Raw genomic sequence first — 21,362 nt, 5'->3', positions numbered from 1 at the left:
CTATAAAACGTTAGAAGAAGATATTGGAGAGTATGTTTAGGAAAATGTCCTTAGCCAAGACACAAAACCCAGAAGCCGTGAAGAAAACAACTTTTAAAATATATGTGTTGGGACTTCCCTGGTGACGCAGTGGTTAAGACTCCAAGCTCCCAGTGCAGGGGGCCCGGGTTTGATCCCTGGTCAGGGAACTAGATCCCACATGCATGCCGCAACTAAGAGTTCGCATGCCACAACTAAGGAGCCAGCGAGCCGCAACTAAGGAGCCCACCTACCACAACTAAGACCTGCTGCAACCAACCTAATTAATTAATTAAAAAATATATGTGTGGACTTCCTTGTCATACCCCTATTTGGCTACAAGTACCTGAAGTGCTTATCTTTCTATCCTTTTTCAGAGCATAGCACAATGATCCCTACACAGTAATCAGTAAATATTAGTTGAATTGAAATAGAATTGTAAGTCGCCTCTCTGTAGACCTCATTTTTTGCATGTAAAAAATGGGTGCCAGGTGATGACCAGGGCCCCTTTCAGAGATTCCGTGAAGATGTGGGCTTTATGGGCAGAAGTACCCAGCAGAGCGGGAATGGTTTTAGAATGAGCAGCCCTTCCCCTGGGACTGTCTTCCCCAGCACACTGGACCTGTAAGTGGGTCCTGCCTGTTTTCGGGAAGTGCCCCCCGGGTGCTCATCATTAATTACCCTGAGGAAATGAACCAATTAGACACAACCCAAGGAGAGCCGGGAGAATCTGTGGCAGGCTTGTTGCCCTGAACAAAAGAGGGTAAGTGTAAAGGGTAAAGCAGTTTGCTGAGGTTCCTTTGGAAATCCAGCTGGCCGGCTCTTTGAACTGCTTGGCCAGAGTTGAGAGAGGCGCCAGAAGGAATGTGATGCCTGTGTCTCCCTCCTGTTCAAGACCTTGGGCGAGGTGGGTGGTGTGGGAGGAGTCTAGAGGGGGAGGTGTGTGCTTAGAGGGGACTGAGGGGGCTTACTGGGCTCATCTGCCGGGTTCAGAGAGGCTGCCTAGACGTCTCTGGATCCCTGTGGACCTGCCCCAGGGTTTTAACAGCTTTAAATATGGAGTCTTTTCTCCTTGTCTCAGTGATCAGCAGCCCAAGGGCAGGGAGCCACCATCTCTTTTTCGACTTAGTATCCACCCCACAGCCTGGCTGGCAGTCATCTTGCTTAATAGCAGGTTGAAGGGAAGTGGCACTTGGTGAGAGAGTGGTGGGTGGTCCCATGAAGGGAGAGCACCTTTTCTCAGACAGTCAGAGGCTCCAGGTCTGTTAGAGGAAGTGAAGAAAAGAAACCCAGCAGTTCTTATTCTCATACTGATGTCCTTGTGGTAGTCACGATGGGGACAGGGTATTTGTCAGCAAAATCAAATGTCCTTTAGAGACTTTGATCTTTCCTGCCTTGGTAGGTAAGGCTTGTGGTAAGTTGAAGTTTAGTCGGTGCCTGGCCACCTGCCAGCATGTCTTCTCCGCCAGCCCAGCCTTCTTAACAGTGATCCCATAGTGCCCCTCCTGTCCCCTCCTGTTTTTGCTAGGCATACCCCATGATCCATTGCCTGGGGACTTCAGTTCTGTAGTGTCTGTCCAGGCTCAGAAGGGGAGGCTGCCTTCTCCCTGGGCTGCTCAGGCCTTCCGGCTCCTCTGATGTATTACTGCAACTTACCTATACACCAGCGTTCCCACCACACTTAGGTACCACTTGCCATCTCCCTAACTGACCTGTTCATAGGGGAGGCAACCTTGACATATATGCACTCCTTAAAGGCCCGCTCACTCCTAGGGTGGAAGCAGTGTCTGCTGGTGGGAAGAGCACAGGTTTTACAATCGGAAGCCCTGGCTCTACTCCCAGGTCTGCCTGACTTGGCTAAAAGTCATTTAACTTTTGTGGGCCAGTGTCCTCATCTTCAAAGGGAGGAATGATAACTACCTCACGGAGTTGTCAGAGGAATAAATAAGATAGGAGGTCAATGAAGGTGCTTTTAAAGCTAAACAGTCCTACCTGAATGAAAAATAATGGGCGTTACCATGGGATAGAGACGAGTGATGCCAGTGACCGCTCTAGTCAGGGAATGGGTGGTGCATGGGGGCCTGGGAAGCCTCCCAGGAAATGCATCGGAAATCCCCTCTGATGCCAAGAAGTCACATTTTTATCATGCGAAGGAATCCTTTCTGGTACTGATGTTGGAAACAAGGCTAATGTTTCCCCTGTGCAGGTTACCAGTGTTTTATCACCTGTCACTCTGATTCGTTGTGTATTTCAGTGAGTTTTATTGAAACCACATTGTGCGATGCATTATCTCATTCTTTTTTCTCGGCTGAGTAATACTCCATTGTACATATGTACCATGGGTGGCCCTGGAGATTATCATACTAAGTGAAGTAAGTCAGGGAAAGAGAAAGACAAATATATATCACTTTTATGTGGAATCTAAAAAAAAGATACAAATGAACTTATCTACAAAACAGAAACAGACTCACAGACTTAGAGAATGAACTTATGGTTACCAGGGGGGAAGGGTGGCAGGGGGAGGGATAGACTGAGAGTTAAAAAAAAAAGAATACACAATTTGTAATCATAAAAGAATAAAATGCTGAAAAAGCCCCACATGCGCTAGATCTCTGCGAGTTCAGCTTTGTCGAAGTCTACTGTTCAGTGATGGATGCAGTTGTCCTAAGGCGCAGTGCTGGGGAGGGAGGGCGAGGGGAAGTGCTGCAAGCAGCCAAGCTTCCCCTGTTGCCAGGGCACCTCCCTCTGTCATTGGCAACCTGAACTTGCAGAGTTTGGCCGGCTGCCTTTCCAAGGGGCTGGCTCTTTGCTCCTGATGTGTTTCCTGCTGAAGCCCTCAGAGCTGCCCCTCTTTGTCGCTGACGGCAGTCTCGCTGGAAAACCTCACCACTGTACCTCTGCTCTCTCTGTCTTTGCAGTGTGTTCCCTGCCCCCGGAGCCAGAGAATGGTGGCTACATCTGCCACCCCCGGCCCTGTAGAGACCCCCTGAACTCGGGCAGCGTCATCGAGTACCTGTGTGCTGAAGGCTACATGTTGAAGGGTGATTACAAGTACCTGACGTGTAAGAATGGCGAGTGGAAGCCCGCCATGGAGATCAGCTGTCATCTCAACGAGGGTCAGTTTGGCGGATGAGTGAGGGGTGCTGCTGGGCTCCTGCTTTCTTCTAACTCCCGGGAAGTGGTACCCGCTCCCTCTGGAGCACCCTGTGCTGTGGGGCAGCATATGGCCCTTCGGATGCCCTGCAGCCTCCTTTCCTTTGGGATTTCATGTCTCTGTGAAAGGCATTTGGATTGCTGGTGCGTGTCCCAGTGCATTTCAGCCAAGCTACCGAGGCATCTGCTGTGCTATGTAAAGTCCCTTTGATGCACTGGATCTCTTGTTTGCCTAGCCCAGTGCCGGTGACCTCCGACTGTGTTCTGCTAACCCAGGAGCGCGGTGCGAGCACCTTCTGTAGTGTCTCTTTTATATTATTTTTCCTTGAATGGAAGTGGACTGTTTTGTCACGGAGCTGCAGTCCAGCTGGCCAGAAGACCTATCCCCCTCCGCCTCCTCCTGTCATGCATGACAGGAAATCCAGCTGCCTGCGGGAGAGTGTGTCATGCAGCCATCTTTGTGCTTTCACTCGAACTTCAAGACCGTGACACCCCAGAGAAGGGTGGGGACAGGCCTGAGGTTTACAACTGCAGCTGCAGGATCTTAGAACAGATTGTTATTACCGCCCTGTTCTTATAAATTTTCCTGCCACATGGGTGGGACTTCAGATGGTGGAATGATGTGTGCATTTGGATGGTTCATGTCTTCCAGCCTGCTCTTAAGGACAGGATCAGATGGGGTTTATAAAGGTAAGACCTCTAGGGAAGTGAAGTGAAGGGAATTTTAGATTCAGGAACAGAATAGGGAAATGTCCCCTTTCCCTGATGTAAAAGCCACTCTGCACCGTCACTCCAAAAGTGGCCCTGGCCGTACGGAGCATGTCTCAGCGTGGCACTGTGCAGGGGGCCCTTGACAAGGTCAGCCGTGGGGCTCACGTTCCGTGTGTCAGGGTACAAAACACGTCTGACGATGGCTTGTTCCCGTAGACAAAGACGCCCACACGTCACTCGGGGTCCCCACGCTGTCCATCGTGGCTTCCACTGCCAGCTCCGTGGCGCTCATTCTCCTCCTGGTGGTGCTGTTTGTGCTGCTGCAGCCAAAGCTGAAGTCTTTCCATCACAGCAGGTGAGCCAGTGGCAGCGGGCGGCGTGCGTCACGGTGGAGGCTGGCCTTTGGCTGGCAGAGGGGTGCTGGAGGGCCTGCTGGCCTCTGCTGGTCTGTGTGCACCCGGGGGAAGGGGAGGGCCCTGCCGTGTGTTAAGCTTCCAGATGTGCCTGGCACTGTGCTTTTGCTTTGCATACATTGTCTTCATCCTCACAGGATCGTTGCAGATTAGGAAACTGAGGCTCAGAGCGGTTAAGTCAGTTCACTCAGGGTCCTCCCTCTAGGTGACGACAGAGGTGAGATTTAAACCCCAGTCTGTCCAACTCGAGTGGCATGTTATTTCCCCTACGTCAGTGGTTCCCAAAGTGTGGTCCCAGCAGGCTCAGCATCACCTGGGAGCTTGTTAGGAATGCAGATTTTCAGGCCCCACCCCAGACCAACAGAATGAGAAACTCTGTGTTTCTCAGGCCCTCCAAGCGTTTCGGATGCAGGCTCATGGCTGTGAGCCACTGGCCTGTCTCCCTGTTCCCCTCTCCTGGATGCACATAGAGGCACCTGTGGGAAACTAAAAACAAACGCCAGCACCTGGGCCTCCATCCCCAGACGTTCTGATTTCTTTAGTTTGGGATGGATGCCTGGCATTAGTGGGTTAAAAAGTTCCCCAGGTGGTTCTGACGTGCAGCTGGGATTGGCAAGCACTGCACTATACCATACTAGAAACCGAGGAAGTGGTTTTCTTGCCTACCTTTGTCACTTTCCTTATTCCAGGTGAGTGCACCAGCCACAAATCATCCCAGACTGGATAGGTGAGGTTGGGGTGGGGATGGCCAATGGTGGGGACCTGGCCCCCGGTGGGTCCCTCATGGTGGACTCTCCCAGGCTGGCATGGCCCCCTTACCTGCTTGGGTTGCCCTGGCCCTTCCTCGTTCCCTCTGAAGAAAACAGTTTATGTCCATCCACAGCCCTTCCTCAGTGACTGTTGTCAGGCACAGGCACGAAGGAGCAGACTAAACTGCGTTAAATAAAATGCTCCTGGTTTGGAATGCACAGACAAGGACCAGGTTAATATCTGTGTGTACTGTGTGTGTGATTCTTCTTTCTTCTTGTTATTTTGTTTTGTTTGGGGCAGGGGGTAGCAGCTATTTTTAAAGGTAGTTAAACAATTAGTAGACTAGAGAAGATTTGGAAGGGACTGTTTATTTGAAAGAATTGGCTACAGCTGCCACGTAAAGTCAACTCGAGCTGTTCCTCATTTCTTCCAAATGAGGGATCATTTTCCCCTGGTAGTTAACTAGTCAGTGTTTTCAAAGTAACTGATTTTGCCTAAGAGGCAGGGAGATTTGGGTTTCATTATAGACCCTGTTTAAATTTTGTACATCTATTACTTTTTAAACAAAAAAAAATATGTTATTTTGAATAACGAAAGTTAAGCGCATGCCAGGATGCACTCTGCTTTCGGATGCCACCCTGCCATCAAAGTTTCCCTTCTTTCCAGAAATGTCTGAGCACTTTCATGAGTGCCACTTCTGTCATCCTCACTGTGTGTGTGCCATTTGAACTGGGTAGTACAGATTTTTATCTGTACTATGTACATCTATCTATGGTCCAGCCATAGACCTTACGTGTCTCCTGGTGTGACACACAGAAGAGGACATGACATCACAGACAGTGCTGTGGCGTGTAGTGTTCTAGGCCGAGATTGGCCTGTTCTAGATTAAAAGAGATGCAAGAGACAGGACAACTAAGTGCAATGCATGATCCATAATCGGATTGTGGATGAAAACAAACAAGACAGCAGCTGAAGCAGATATATTTTTGGGTAGTTGGGAACATTTGTATTACAGTATTATACCAATGTTATTTCCAGGATGTAAATATTGTTGTAGTTAACATAGGAAAAGAGGTTCTTGGGAGGTGTGTGCTAACTACTGTCTTAATTAGTAAGAAATAACTTATTTTCAGAATGGTTCAGGAATTCCCTGGTGGTCTAATGGTTAGGACTCTGCCCTTCCACTGCCGGGGGCCTGGGTTCAATCTGTGGCCTGGGAACTAAGATCCTGCAAGCCTCACAGTGGCCAAAAAAAAAAAAAAAAAAAGCGCACACACACACACACACACACACACACACACACGCATTTATTGTCTTTCCCATTCATATAAAGGTCAAAAATATGCAGAAATAACTGGTGTTGAAGGATTCATGTTTAGGCAGTAAAATTACTAAAATAAAAGTCAAAGGAACGATTTTCATGAGAGTCAGGATCGTGGTTGCTTTTGGTGGTGAGGCGATAGGAATGGACACGGCGTGGGTGGGGTAGGCAGTACCAGCAGTGTTGTTTCTTGACCCAGCTAGGGCTTGTACGCCATGTTACCTCTGGAATAAGTCAGCTGTACATTTTTCGATGTTTGTCTAATATTTGTGTTATAATTCACATATTTTTTTTAAGTTTACGAAGTTAAAGAAAATTAAATAAAAGGCAGCAAAGTGGCTGAGTCAAAAGAATAAAATTCTTCAGTTTTTGAGTCCAGTGTCCCATTTCCAGACCACGGTGCTGCTTTTCCTCCTCCTCTTTTTAAAAGGAGCTTGACGGAGATGTCATTTACATACCGTACAGTATACCCGCGTGAAGTGCGCAGGCGGGGGTATATTCACGGGTGTTTGTAGCCATCATTCTCCCACTTTCCTGTCTTAGCTGTGCTGAGTGAATGGCTTTATTTCTGGGTCTCTAGCTTCCTCGTTTTTGCACAGGACCAGAGGGCTAGGTGCCTGTGTACCCAGAGGTTAAGAACACAGTCTTTGGAAGCAGGTGGAATGGATTCACATCCTAGCTTCCTTCCTTACCAGCTGTGCGACTGGGTAGGTTACTTAACTACTCTGAGCCTCATCTGCATTCTTGGTCAATCTACCTGAAAGGACTCAGGTGAGGACTCAGTGGGGCAACGTGTGTAAAGCCCTTAGTGCCATGCCGGGTACCATAGTAAGTGGTCAGAAACGGTTGGTGGTGTTGATGTTGTGATATTTACCTGTGCGTGTATTCTGATTCTTCCTTTGTCCTTCCCTACGGATGCAGGCGTGACCAGGGGGTGTCCGGGGACCAGGTGTCCATCATGGTGGATGGAGTCCAGGTTGCGCTGCCGTCGTATGAGGAGGCTGTGTACGGCAGTTCCGGTCACTGTGTGCCGCCCGCTGACCCCAGAGTGCAGATTGTGCTGTCAGAAGGGTCTGGGCCCAGTGGGAGGAGCGGGCCAAGGGAGCAGCAGCTGCAGGACCAGGGGGCCTGCTCCTCCGCAGGTGGAGAGGAGGAGGCCCCAGGCCAGCCTGGACTGTGTGAAGCCCGGGGCTCTCGGGGCTCGGAGACTGTGATGGTGCATCAGGCAGCCCCCTCTTCCTGGGTGGCCAGCTCAGGGAACAGCCGAGTGGCACACAAAGAAGCCCCAGATTCAGAGAACAGCGACATACAAAGCCTCACGTCGGAGGACTACACAGATGGTAGGTGCTCGGTGCTGACCGTAAGTTATTATCTGCTCAGGGTCTTTGCTGGAGTGAGGAAGGAAGGCGAACCTTTCTGATGATTGGGGTATCTGGCGGCAAAGAAAGATAATACCTGGGGGATTATCCTACAGAATAGAATTTTACCCTCGGAGCCCCAGGTAGGCCTTTGGGCTCTGTATAGGGAGGCTTTTCACTGTTGTCTGTGAATTTTAATAGGTTTGGAGTCTCCGAAACTATTCATGGCCTCAGGGATATGCTAAATCAAAGGGTAGACAGCCAGTTGGAGGTGGAGTGGGGCCTGTCCTCTTGTCATAATTTTTATGTTCCTGAAAGAACAGGAATAACAAGGAGGTGTGGGGTCTTATGACAGAGGAAACTGAGCCTGCCTCTCCCGGAGCATTCCAGCTGCTTCATTTTAAATGGGAGCATGCCAGGTCCCGTGCTAGTTGGTTTTCTTGCTCTGTGTCAGTCAAACCTCACAGTGATCCTGAGAAGTGGGTATTATTACCAGCCCCATTTTACAGATAGGGATACTGAGGCTCAAAGAGGTTAAGTCATTTGCCCATTGGTAGGTGGCTGAGCTGGGATTTGAAGCCGATGGATCTGCTCCCAAACTTGCGTTATAGCCCCATGGTGCCATGCTGCCTCCCAGGTCACTCCAGGTCCTTTGTGGCAAACCAGCCAGAGAACAAAATTGCCCCCTCCTGACACCTCTGCCTTTACGGGAGCCTGGAGAGTCGAACATCGGGATTGACTCTGTCACTTTAAAAAACATCTTTACATAAAATCCCACTGTGGTTCAGGATGCAGACCGAATCTAGAGTTTCCCTTTAGAAAGTGAGGACTTCTATACTTACCAACCACCCCCACCCCCCCCGGTAAAAGAGCCTTAGAGAAAACTCAGTTTCCTGGGAGTCCTGGGCACAGTTCATGTGTATGGTTTAGAATAGCTGAAAGCAAAGAAGTTGGAAGTTCTTAAGTGCAGATCAGGTGTAGGGTTTCCTGATTGTCAGCAGCATGCCTCCTTTTCTCTTGGTGGGATGTAGAGCTAGGAAGGGGCCACTAAATAGGTGGCCAGGGTTTAAAGGTGGAAGCCAGTGACCCCACGGGCAGCCAGCTTTGCATATTGTATGTCTGCACGTATTGACACAAGCCTCAGCCCTTATCCTTCCTGAGGAGCCAGGGTGGTGCCAGCTCTTCTCCCTTCCCCTCCTTTTGCTCCCTTGCTTTGTCCCAGGTATTGAACAAGCGTTTCTCAGAGCCCCTCTGTGCCGGGTGCTGGATTAGGTTTCAGGTGTGATGGGAAGAGCTGTGAAACATGCTCTCTGCCCACATGGATTGTCAGTCAGTTGGGAAGATGAAGCCTATACTTGAGAAAAAATGGAACCAAGAGTGGTAGGGTCCATGTCAGAATGAGGAGTGCAAAAAAACAAGACACATAGGTTATCGGGTTGGTTGCAGGCTAAGCCTGAGCTGTCTGGGGCTGACAGTACTGAAGGAAGCCAGGCCCTTAAGGTGTCAGTCTAAGCCCGGTGACAGATGAGTCAACCAAGACCCAGAGACGGGGAGTGATGTACTCAGTATCACACAGCTGGAGGATGGCTTGAAGGAGGAGGTGAGACTTAACCAGGGCTCAGGAGCCTCCTAGGGCGAGAATAAGGATAGAAAGAGAAGCAACTAAACCAGCATAGTTAAAGCAGAGAAGAGGGTTCAAGGTGGTAGGACCAGAAGGGGTTTGAATACCCGACTGAATGTTCAGATTTTGTCACAGAGGCAGAGGGAGAGATGAGCAAGGAAGGAGTAGAAAAGGGTGAGGGATTTAGGCTACCTAGAAGCCTGTGAACAGGGCATTTTATTTCTTTAAACATAGGATCCCTGCGACGGGGTCAGGTGTGCTGCAGAGTCACTCACACGGGCTAACCACTGTGCTCTCCGTCCTCCTCTGCCCGCAGATATCCCACTGTTGAAAGAAGCATGAGGGCTGCCGCTGGCTTCTCTCCTCTCTGCCCTCCCTCCCTCTCCCTGTGGGTTTGAGCACCGCGTACTCCAGCTGCCCTGCCCGGATACCTGAGCTGCCACCTGTGTATCTGTGTATCTCTGTATCTCTGAGGGCCTGCAGGCCCACCTTGGCTGGAAACTCAAGGAAGATTCTCACCATCTGCCTGCTGGACAGCTGGAGGAGCTGGCTTTTTGCCTGGCCCAGCCTTCCCGTCTGTGTCGGGGACATCGTTGAATGTGCTGGATTGAGAGCCCTTCCTTCCCCGAGCCCTCCGGGTCCGCTCCAGCGAGCGAGCGCTTGGGCGGCAGCCCCCGTGGGCCCGAGAGCGCTGCGTTTACTTGTGCCTTCCTCCCGCCCGTCCAGTGTCCCTGTCATGCTGGCTTGTTGCTGTCCTGCAAGCCTTGGTGGCGGCACTCTGCCACGCAGGGGGCCGGGCCTGGGTCTGGCCTGTCTCCTTTGGGGGCTGGCACCGCTGCCCTTAGCAGGAGCAGATCCGAGAGTGGCTCGAATTGAGGCAAGCTGTGGCTCCCTTGGCCTGAGCTGTCCCAGCGCCCAGCTCTGTAGCTCAGAGGTGCCAGCGCCTGGCCCTGTCGAGTTTCCAAGAAGCATCCAGAAGATCCCAAGGGAGGGGAGGACGGTGGCTGATAATGATCGATCGCCTTCCGCATATGCAAGTTCTCACTTCCTCCTTCCAGCATCTGGCCTTCCTGGCACCGGTCTTTTCTCTTTCCCTGGAGCATAGGGGGGAGTTGCATGCGGCCTCCTGGGTTTGATCCTGCGCAGCTCCGGCTTCCTTGCCGGCCGAGCCCTGAGGCGAGTCATCCACGGGTCGGGAGTGTTGCTGAGATGCCATGAGATGCCCATCTGGTCGCTGGCAGTTTGGGCCAGTTGCCCTGTTCTGGGTTCATGGTGAGGGAAGGGGGCCTGAGAGGCGCCGGCCGACCGTGTCCCCAGGCAGCTGCAGGCAGCTCCGCCCCGGTCCTGAGGGTCCTCCTCACCACAGTCACGTGCCTTAGTAACTGTGCCCAGGAAGCATCCTGCTGCTTGCCTCGCTGCTGCTTTTCCTCGTTCCACCCTCCCCTGCCGCCCCTCCGCTCGTCACAGCTGGCAAACGACTCCCTGGTCTTCCCGGCACCGGGAGGGCCCAAGACACAGTCGGCACACACACCCCCACCCCCACCCCCCCAGCTTGTTGGTGGAAATGGTTTGGAAGCAGCCTGGCTCCGGGGCCCTGCTGGGGCCGCTCCCTTGGCCGAGGGTCCCACACTGACAGGGCTGCTGCCTCTTCAGGAGATGTGGCACTACGGAGCGCGTGTTACTGTTTTGTTTCTGAAGCACCGCGCCTCCGCTCCTTCCCCCAGCCTCTGTCTGGGGTGGTGAAAATAGTAGAGCCCGATGTGTTTTCAGTTCCTGACCTAACAGGGTAGCTCCGGGGTGGCTGCGGGTGGCCTCCAAGAGAAGAAGAACGAATGGCCCGCCCTCAGCCTCCCGCCTCCACTCTCACACGCGCACTTTACTCCGGGCTCTGCCGGGGGGGCTCGCCGCCCCTGTAGTCTTCCCTCGGCTCAGGTGAGGGCAGCGCCTGCTTGCGTCGGGCTCCTCCCCGCGGGAGCCCTCTCGTGCTGTGTGCCCTCAGCCCTGGCCCGAGAGCTGGAGGGAGGGAGATGGAACAGAGCAGGGCTGTCCTTGGCCTCAGAAGAGGCCGTTTTTGGAGACGTGCCTGCTGGCCGTTGCTGGCACGGGGCCCATCTGGAGGGCAGGGTCCCCGGCCCCGCCGCTTCACCCTGCACAGGTTCTGTTCCACCCACCGGCAGCCCTTGTCTTCCTCCAAAAGAGAGCAGGGACCAGTGGGGACCAGGGGGAGGCATCCAAAGTCTCATTGCTGAGCCTGCAGCTTCTGTTGCCCAATCTTCCAACACCTGAATTCTAGTCTAGGATCTTTCTTTAAATGGAAGCTCTTACCTTTTTCTATCCAGTTACTCTGGGTTTCTCACCCAAGAGATTGCACTTTTTGTTTGCGGTATATTCAGCCACAGAGGTGACCGGCTTGGCCCGCCTGCCCTCTGAACCCTTCTTCCACTTGGCCCGCCTGCCCTGGGGATCACAAGCCCAGACTTGCCACCCGGTAGGGAAGAGAGAAAAGTCAGGAACCTCCCTGCCACGTCCCCCACGTCACTGGCTTTGCTGGGGCCTCCCGGAGTCCCCCGGCCTGTGGGTGCAGAGCCAGCCTCATTGCTGCTGACACCCACGACGGCTTAACCGCAGTGAGCTTTCTGCTCCCACATCAGCCATGCGCTGCCGTTTCTAGAGCTTCTGGCCTTTGTCCCTTGCGAAGGATCAGGGCCCCCCCACAGCTGCCTTGGAGTGGGGCCTGGCTGAGAGACAAGGTGGTGCTGGGGGCTGCCAGAGGGGCCTGGAGCAGGTGGGGAAAACTGCCCATGGTCTGGCTTCCCGGGCTCCCCTCCAGGGGAGTCCAGCAGAGGACTTGCCCAGGAGAACGGTTGGCACCAAAGGACTTTTAAAAAGGGGTGTTTTGTTTTGTTTGTTTGTTTTGCATACATGAGCTGACTCAGTGCAGGTTTTATATCCTGGCAACTTGCAGTCACATTCCAGTGACTTTCAAGGGCCAGTATGTGGTGAAAATTACTTAAAATTTCCATCCCTTTCAATGCCTTAGTTCAGCACGTAGGCTCTGTCTTTTGCCATTTTTGAGTTTTGTGTGCTATGCTCCCACTTCACTGGGTGTGAACCGTGAAATGGGCCGAGTCCTGGCCACTTTGTGAGTTCTTTTGGTTTTATAAGGTATTTCAGTGTACATCCTGCGAACACTCCATTTGCAAACAGAACTCACGTTGTCATCCCCATTCTTCCTGCCCTCCTCCTCTCCCCTTCCCCCAGCTTTAAAGCTCCGTGGAGAAGCTGGAGGGCAAGACAGACAAAGGTACACTTTTCCTGCTAAGTTAGTGGTGGCACAGGAATCCTAGCACTCGGCCTTTCCCCTCCCCATCCCAGAAGAGCTCAAACCACTTGCTTTCTACATAACAATGTCACTTCCATTCCCAGGGAACATCTTTACGTAGAGAATGGAAAATGCTGCAAATATTTCTAGATCCTTGCCTGTTCCCCTCCTCCCCCCCACCCCCCACCTTGAGAATAACGGGCCCAGGAGGGAAGGGACGCGGGCTTGACAGCTTAATTCCAGATGTGCTTTGCTGAGGATAGAGGCTGGGAGCGTTTCTCGTGGAGCCTGCTAGGGCTCCTGGCTCTCAGCATCGGGCCTGTCATTACTGGTGTCCGGTGAGGGGCTCCGAGAGGATTTTTTTCGACAGATGGGTGCACCGAGTGGTAGAGTAGCCAGTTCCCCGGAGAGGGAAAGGCAGGCTCAGCTTTCCTGGGAAGCGACTCCTTTTAACCGCCAGTTGAAAATCTGGTAGAATCTTGAATGAGAACCCCAAGGCTGAGCCCTCTGCTAGGAGCTGGGGAAGATGCAGGGGCAGAGCACTCAGATCGCCAAGCAGGGAGGAGAGAGGGGCGAGGAGGGTTGCCTGGCAGCCCACCACACCCTGCCCAGGCTTCTCATCACACCACTATGGAATCTCTGCAGTGGTTTCACATGACACACGCATCATTGACTGTGCAGGATGTCAGTCAGTTTGGGTTTGCTTTATTTTATTTTATATATATATTTTTTGGTATCCTGTACATTGCAGTGGGTGTGAAGATAGTATTTTAATATTTGTACAAAGTTTAATTTAATTTTAATTGTTCTATGTATATAACTGCATTTCTAAATAATAATAATTAAAAAAAAGTTCTTATGAAGGCAGTTGTGAGAGATGTGATCCTTCCAGAAAGTTTTTGCAGCAACCCTCGTATGGGCAAGAGCTCGTGAAGGGATGAAGCGCTAGCTCTGGGGAGAGAGGTACCTGGTAAGAGGAGACAGGATGAAGGTACAGGGAAGGGAGACCACAAACGTAAGTGGAAATACATCACTTCTCTTGGTTTTTTAGTGCTCTTAGTGTGCCCCCCACTGTGCTCACGCTGGGATTCGGCAGTGAGCAACACCGTGAGTTTGGGGCCTGCATGGAATTCCTAACGTATCAGGAAAGCACACAGTCACAACACTATGCAGTGATGGCTGTGATCACCGAAGTTATGTTGGGGGACAGTCAGAAACACCTTTTGGATGAGATGCCACGTGAGCTGAGATGCGAAGGGCCAGAAGAGTGAGGCTGCGGAGCAGGGCACGATGTGTGTGTGTGGGTGTGAAGGCAGCAGAAAAGCACATTTAGTTTGAGAAACTGAAAGGAGTCTAGGGCCGCCGCAGGCAGGGCTGAGGGCAGAGTGGCTCAGGACGGGCTGAGCAGGGTAAGCAGAGGCCAGTGGTAGGAGGCCCCGGCCAGCCAAGCTGAGAAGTTTCACTTCATCCTAAGGGCAACAAGTGCCTTAATGGTTTTAAGTAATAGAATGACTTAGTAAGCTCTGGGGGTTTTTTTGTTTGTTTTTTTGGGAAGCTATCTACGTCTCTTAAGAAGAATGAATTTAGGGGGATATAACATAAGTACCTGGAGACCATGTAAGAAGTTGTTGGTCTTGTGGGAAATAAGGCAGTTTGAGCAGCTAGGTAAACAGCAACACCATCCTCTGAGATGGGGAAATGGAAGGCACAGTTTGGGGAGGGGAAATGATGGAGATCTAGAGGTGAAAGGGCAGAGGACATAGAGGTGAAGAGGTCATCATTGCCAGGTAGGAGAGGCCGACAGTACTCGAGCAGTTGCAACAGGTAGTAAAGTCAAGGGTGTGAGTAGAGAGATGTACAGGGTATTTTGGCATTGAAAACCAGGCCACCCTTAAATTTGCCCTTGGGGTAATGGTCAGGATGTGTTTCTCTAACAGTGTCAGGTGGGAAAACATTCTAGGGGCATCTGTGCCAAACACCCAGTCTCAGCCTCAGAGCACCAGTCCTCAGAAGGGTCCGCACAGACATCACTGACATTAATTGCAAGGAGAGGAAGAGAAGAGTATTGTACCAATAGGAGTAATGGTGATAAAAGCTGATCGTTAAAAAGCACTTACTCTGTACCAGGCAGGCTTCTAAGTACTCCGTGTGTATAAACTCATGGAACCCACACAGCAGCTCTGCAAGGTGGGCACCATCCCTGCCCAGAGCCCCAGACGATATAGAATGAAAGTGAGGCCTCAAGAGGTGAACTAACTTGCCCAAAGCGGAGCCGGGATTGAATTCAAACCCAGATACCCCTGCCGGAGCGATCCCCTCCCTTGGCCCGTTCCTGCCCCATCACACCCTTGCCTGCCTCTCCAGGCCCTCACCCCCTTCTTTCTGCCTTTCAGAGTCTCTGTCTCACCAGTGAGCTTCAGGTAGAGGAAAAACACTTAATTTCGGGGCAGGGAAATGGCACACTGTTCACGAGGATAATAATCTCAAAGGATGGGACGTCTCAAAGGATGGGACGTACCCATCACCGTGTCGGGAGGAGGCATTTAAGCTATGCAGAAATGTGATAAGACATAAATTCACAAAGCGGCGGGAGTTGTTCCTCTACAAGAAGAAACACAGGAAAGATTGCTTGTTTCAGTGAGAGGTAAGTCGTCTCTGTTGTTGGGAAGTAGGTGCAGAAACACGTCCCATCAGGTAAGGTGTGCTGGGTAGTCTTGTCAAAACGGGGTCAACCACAGGCTTGCGGCCTTTCTCTTGATGACAGATGAGGGGGACAAAGGCAACAGCCCACGAAACCTGCAGAGCTGCTGGGGGAATGGCTGTCTTTGAAGTGGTTGCCTCAGGTTGGAAAGTGGGTGGGAGGAGAGCAGAAGAATTTTCTGCCCTGCTGCTGAACCCCTGCCTCCCAATTTGGAAAGTGGAGACCCCTAGACAAGAACAAAAGTAGTAACAGTCTCCAGGGCAGGGCTTTCTCAGACTACTTAAAATATCTTGCAGTACGCCAAAGTAACACATAGGCATTTGAGAAAATTTAGAAAAGTCATTACAATCACCCATAATTCCACCTCTTGCTGGCTATGTTGTTCTAATCTCATAAAATTTCGTTGACTTCATTTTTAATGGTTGTGTAGTTTTCTGTCATATTGGTAATTTGGACTTTGAAGTTGCCAAATTTTTTTTTTAATTCTTACAACCAGTGGTTTGATAGTATTTTAAATTATTTCTCTGGCATAAACTACTGGAAATGAAACTGCTAGATGAGAAGAAACACACATTTTAGAGTCTTTTGATATATCTCAAATTGCCCACCAAGGAAGTTATTCCAAATTATGTTGTCATTGGCAGTGTTCATTTTCCTAAACAACCTCACCAGCATGGGGAGTTATCATTTTTAAAAATATGCCAGTTGACAGAAAATGGTGCTTTGATTCACACTTGTTTCATTATTCCTGAAGTTGAATTTTAAAATATAATTTGCTTACTCTTTGTAACAAAGACATATATCGAAAACTATCCAAGTTTGACGTCCGAGACATCCATGTTTGAGATGAAAAATCAAAACCGCGATTCCTCTTCTAAATTAAATAATGCATTATATATGTAGAGAAAGATAGATGATAGATAGATAAATTCCTGAGGAAAGGAATTAATCTGAACCTGGGCAAGACGTGACACGTTCCCAATACAGGCCCGGGTTGCTGCTCTAAGCTCTGTGGTGGTAGAGGAGCATCACAGGGCTTGGGGACCATCCCGTCCCACGCCCAGAGGTGAACAGCTGTTTGGCATTTCAGATTTCCCATGATGCCCTATGGCCCCCAGAAAAGGAAATTTCACAACATAGGAATGTCCTGAGCAGCCCATCTGGGGCAGCTTGAACTGTCCCTGAGCCTGGGGTGGCAGACGATTCCCAACTTGGCAGAAAACTGAGGAGGTTTTGGCAAGCGTGGACTTCCCCACGGCAGAGCTTCCTGTGAGAGCAGGTAGTCCAGCCTCCAACAAAGGCAGCCTGCTTGCAGGTTCAGCCTGCTGGCTGGGGCTGAAAGGAAGGACTTCGGCTCCACACAAACACACCAAGCATGGGGGCTGCTCTGCCTTCTGGGGTGGCCTCTTGACGCCCTTCAACATCGGCTCCAAAGACTTTTTGAGACTCTGGTGCTGTAGCCTTTCTATGGGATGGCCATTCCCACTCCTGTTCTAATCATTTGTTCATTCATTCATTTGCTAATTCAGTCAACCAAAAAAAAAAAATTTTTTTTTTTTTTAGGATTCACTTTACACAAAGTCTGATACTAGATTCCAGGGGCACAGCAGTGAATAAGACTCAGTCTTTGCCCTCTAAGAGTTTTCAGACTAACAGGGGAGAAAAGAGATTAAATAGCTGCCTGAAACTTAAGGCAGAGCTTAAAGAAATCTAATGGCATACCAGCCAAGTGCCTGGGGGGTGAAGAGGGAAGAGTTCTTTTCTTTCGGGGACGAGCAGAGAGACTCCCTAGGGAAGGTGCCATTTGCTTTGCATCGTGAAGGATGAATTGTGTTTTAACACTACGGGTAGAGGAGTAAGTCAACAAGGAGCTGTGGAAACAACAAGGTCCTCCTGTATAACACAGGGAACTATATTCAATGTCCCATGATAAACCATAATGGAAAAGAATATGAAAAAAAGAATGTATATATGTATAACTGAATCACTTTGCTGTATAGCAGAAATATAACATCGTAAATCAACTATAGTTCAATTTTTTTAAATATTAAAACTGAAAACAACAACGACCAAACAAAGAAAAAACCCAAGGAGCTGTGGGGTGGGAAGTATGAAGAAGAGGACTCTCCAGACTGTAGAGACCTGGGAGTGTAAATTGGTACATTCTCTGTACCAATTTGGTACAGAGAGCAATTTGGCGGCAACCATCAAGTTACAGTGCAGCTCCTCTTCCCTTCTCTTCTGAACAATTCAATTCTAATGCCATTAAGTGGGGGCAGAGTTACATATATCAGAATGGGAAACAGAACAAACACAATGAACCCTGCAGTGTCAGATTGGAATGGTAGGTTTTCATGGTTTCAATCTATATAAATAGATATAGAAATATAGATGTAATGCACATATGCATGTACACACACACACACACACACACACACACACACACACACACACCGATATTCCCTAGCTCCAGAGGGTTTGGGAGCAGTGACACTTCAATAGCAGCGAGCACATCTAGAGTTCAGATCTTGGCATTTAAATACTGTTTTCCACTAAAAGGAACCAGGGCTTCTTGGAGAAATGGCTGTTTCCAGAGCCCAGGCAGGAAGACTACTAGATGAGCCTGCAATAGTTTGTTGTGTCGAGCAAAAAAAGTGCTCAAGAAATGATGGGTACATGTCCAAAGGACTCCCACTTGAAGGGGCTTCTACTGACCAAATCAGGAGCAATATGAGCATCAAAGTAAAGTGATGATAATATAATAGATTATAATCCATTGAATAAGATAGGAGACCAGGAGTCCATACAGATAAACAGAAGCCTGGTAGACATTGCTTCATCTCGGGGGACAAGTCAAAATCATGCACTGCCTGATAGAATGCAGTGAGAGAACCCAGCATCCCTTCCATAACATGCCCTGAAATGCAACCTAAATCTAATCATGAAAATTGAGACAAACCCAAACTGAGCGATATTTTACAAAATCACTGGCCTGTAGTCCTCAAAATGCCAAGGTCGTACAAGTCAAGGAAACACTGAGGAATTGTTCGAGAGAAATGCAAGGCATGATTCTAAATTAGATGCTTTTGCCATAAAAGATGTTACTGGGACAACAGGCAAAACCTGAATGGAGTGTGAGGATTAGATGGTAGTAATGTATCCGTGTTCATTTCTTGTTCTGTTGGTTATATTGAGGTTATGCAGGGGCGTGTCCTTGTTCATAGGAAATACATGTTAAAGGGGATCCGACAACATACTCCCCACATGGTTCAGGAAACTTTCTGTAAATTTGTTTCTAAATAAAATTATTTACTTAAAGAATATTACAATACACTCTTTGACCTAGAAATTCTACTTGCAGGAATTTTTCTGAAAGATATCCTCACATAATACATGGAAAATCAGAAGTATACAAGCTATTCATTGCAGTTGTCTAATAAAGCCAAAATTTGAAAATAACAAATAATCATCAACATAGGCTGGTTAAATACATATGATACATCTGAACATAAAATGAATACAGGAAAAAAAAAGAGAATAAAATAGCTCTGGACTAATCTACAGGATACACTGTTGTAAAAAAAAAAAAAAAACCAAAAAAAGCCAGGTGCAGAAGAGGGTGCTGGAACGCTATCATTTGTGTACAAAAAAGGATTTTTAAAATGTGTCAATGTACATCCTTTTCTGTGCACAGAGGATCATTCCAGATATGGTCAGCATTGGGTGCCTCTGGGGATGGAGCATGACTTGGGAGGAAGGGTCATTTTCTACACCTTTTGTACTTTTGAATTTTGCAGCAAGTGAATATATTACCTGCTCAAAATTAAATTATTTCTTAAAAAAACAAAATGCATGATACCTAGGTACAGAGAAAATATTCACAAAGAACTTTTGCAAATGTATCTGATCTTTTGTTACAAATTAGTAATTTGCCTTCTGGGAAGGGACACACAGCTCCCCAAAGAGCTTTGCTTAAGAACAATAAACAGTATTCATTGCCTGTTATTTCCACCTGCCTTCCTGGAGAAAATAAAAATTATGGCTTGGAATCTTTCATGTTATGAACTGAATTGTGTCCACCCCCATGAATGCATATGTTGAAGTCCTAACTCCCAGTACCTTGGAATGTGACTGAAATTGGAGATAGCATCTTTAAAGTGGTAATTAAGTTAAAATGAGGTCATTAGGGTGGGTCCTAATCCAATATGACTGATGTCCTCATAAGAAGAGGGAATTTGGACACAGATACAGAAGGAAGACGATGTGGAGACACAGGGATAGCCACCCACAAGCCAAGGAGAGCCTCCTGGGACGGGTCCTTCCCTCACGGCCCGGGGAAGGAACCAACCCTGCCGACACCTTGATCTCGGACTTCCAGCCTCCAGAACTGAGACAATGAACTTCTGTTGTTTGAGCCACCTGGTCTGTGGCACTTTGTTACAGCAACCCCAGCAAACTAATATAACATTCAATTTCCAAAGGGGGCTCTGACCAAAGCTCTCTCCCACAGTGACGTATCCAGGTGGCAGACAGCGTGGAGGAAGCTAGTGAGGGAAATAGCTAGAAAGATATGACAGCACCAGCTGGAGCAGGACTTTGACTGCTGTCTTAAGGATTTGGATGTGATTCCCTAGGCAAGTGGGAGCCAAAGAAGGATTTTGAAGAGCAGAAGGACAGGCTCTGAGTATATTAGAAAAGAACTTGGTGGACAATAAATTAGAGTGGAAACCTAACCAGGAGGCCACTGCAGGCATCCTGGTGAGAGAAGGAAGAGCAGCCCTCAGGTGATTAGACCAGAAGGTGGGCTTGAGTTAGTGTGGAAGAAATGAGACCGTTGCTCACGTATTTGGGAAGATCGTTCAGGTTAAGAGGTCTGAGGTCTCTGTGGTTGACTCTACTGTATGGAAAGGAATAAAAAACAGGTCAAAAAGACTGTACTGTTCTTTTGAACAACATGGGTCTGAACTGTGCTGGTCCATTTATACATGGATTTCTTTCAATAGTAAATACCACGGTACTACGTGAGTTGAATCCACAGATGCAGAACCTTGGATATGGACATTGGACTGTAAAGTTATACTCAGATTTTCTACTACTGTGTGTGGGTACCCCTAACCCCTATGTTGTTCAAGGGTCAACCGTACATCTCTATGGTGGAGGAGAAAAAGAGGAAGAACAGAGAAATGCACAAGGGCTTTGATTGGAAAGAGGGAATGTAGGGAGCTGTGCAAAGGGTCCTGGAGTATATGGGGCTGAGGGACCGGGACCCAGGGAAGGGTCCATCAGACTTGTCCAGGGGGAGAATCAAAGCCTGTTCTAGGGAATTGCTTCTGGGGTGAAAAAAGAAGTGGTTGGCCTCCCATAGGAACATGTAGGGGAACTCGAAGGACCAGAACACAGCCCACCTGGGAGGGCAAAACCCAGGGAAGGGTCTTCCCTGGTGGCGCAGTGGTTGAGAGTCCGCCTGCCGATGCAGGGGACACGGGTTCGTGCCCCGGTCCGGGAAGGTCCCACATGCCGTGGAGCGGCTGGGCCCGTGAGCCATGGCCGCTGAGCCTGCGTGTCCAGAGCCTGTGCTCCACAACGGAGAGGCCACAACTGTGAGAGGCCAGTGTACCGCAAACAAACAACAAAACAAAACAAAACAAAACAACCCCCAGGGAGGTGGGGAGGTGAGGGCAATAATTCGGCTCCTCTGATTTCTCCCCACAGCAGCTCAAACTCGGAGGCTGGGAAGGACAGTTTGCAGGTGAAAGCATCTGACTTCCTCCCTCTGATAGAACAAAAGCCAGCTCTTTGGGAAGCACTTAAAAAGTTGATGTCTGTTCCTTGTCTTGGCCTTGGGAGCTCAGCCCACAGTGAGGGAGCCGGGATGGCTCAGCCTGCTGGCGCCATCTAATGTCAGACTAGACACTAGTCCTCTGCCGGTCAGAGAAGGGAGGTTTAGGCCAGGCGGGTGGGATAAACTGGAAAGCTGAGATGCAGCCTGCAGCA

General features: G+C 49.4%; 1 protein-coding gene across 3 annotated transcripts in view; it reads left to right on the top strand.

Annotated features, from left to right (window-relative positions):
* Positions 1 to 13,530, top strand: part of SUSD6 (sushi domain containing 6) — a 93,617-nt gene extending 80,087 nt beyond the window's left edge. For all 3 annotated transcript variants that reach the window (XM_067732152.1, XM_067732172.1, XM_067732163.1), the window contains exons 3-6: positions 2,937 to 3,134; positions 4,099 to 4,237; positions 7,288 to 7,706; positions 9,662 to 13,530. In XM_067732152.1, the coding sequence (XP_067588253.1) occupies positions 2,937 to 3,134; positions 4,099 to 4,237; positions 7,288 to 7,706; positions 9,662 to 9,687 (782 nt within the window). In that variant the 3' untranslated portion in view covers positions 9,688 to 13,530. The remainder of the gene's footprint in view (positions 1 to 2,936; positions 3,135 to 4,098; positions 4,238 to 7,287; positions 7,707 to 9,661) is intronic.
* Positions 13,531 to 21,362: the final 7,832 nt, after the last annotated feature.

The sequence above is a fragment of the Pseudorca crassidens genome, chromosome 1 (assembly GCF_039906515.1).
Source record: "Pseudorca crassidens isolate mPseCra1 chromosome 1, mPseCra1.hap1, whole genome shotgun sequence".
NCBI lineage: Eukaryota > Metazoa > Chordata > Mammalia > Artiodactyla > Delphinidae > Pseudorca > Pseudorca crassidens.
This window is presented reverse-complemented; position numbering and strand designations above follow the sequence as displayed.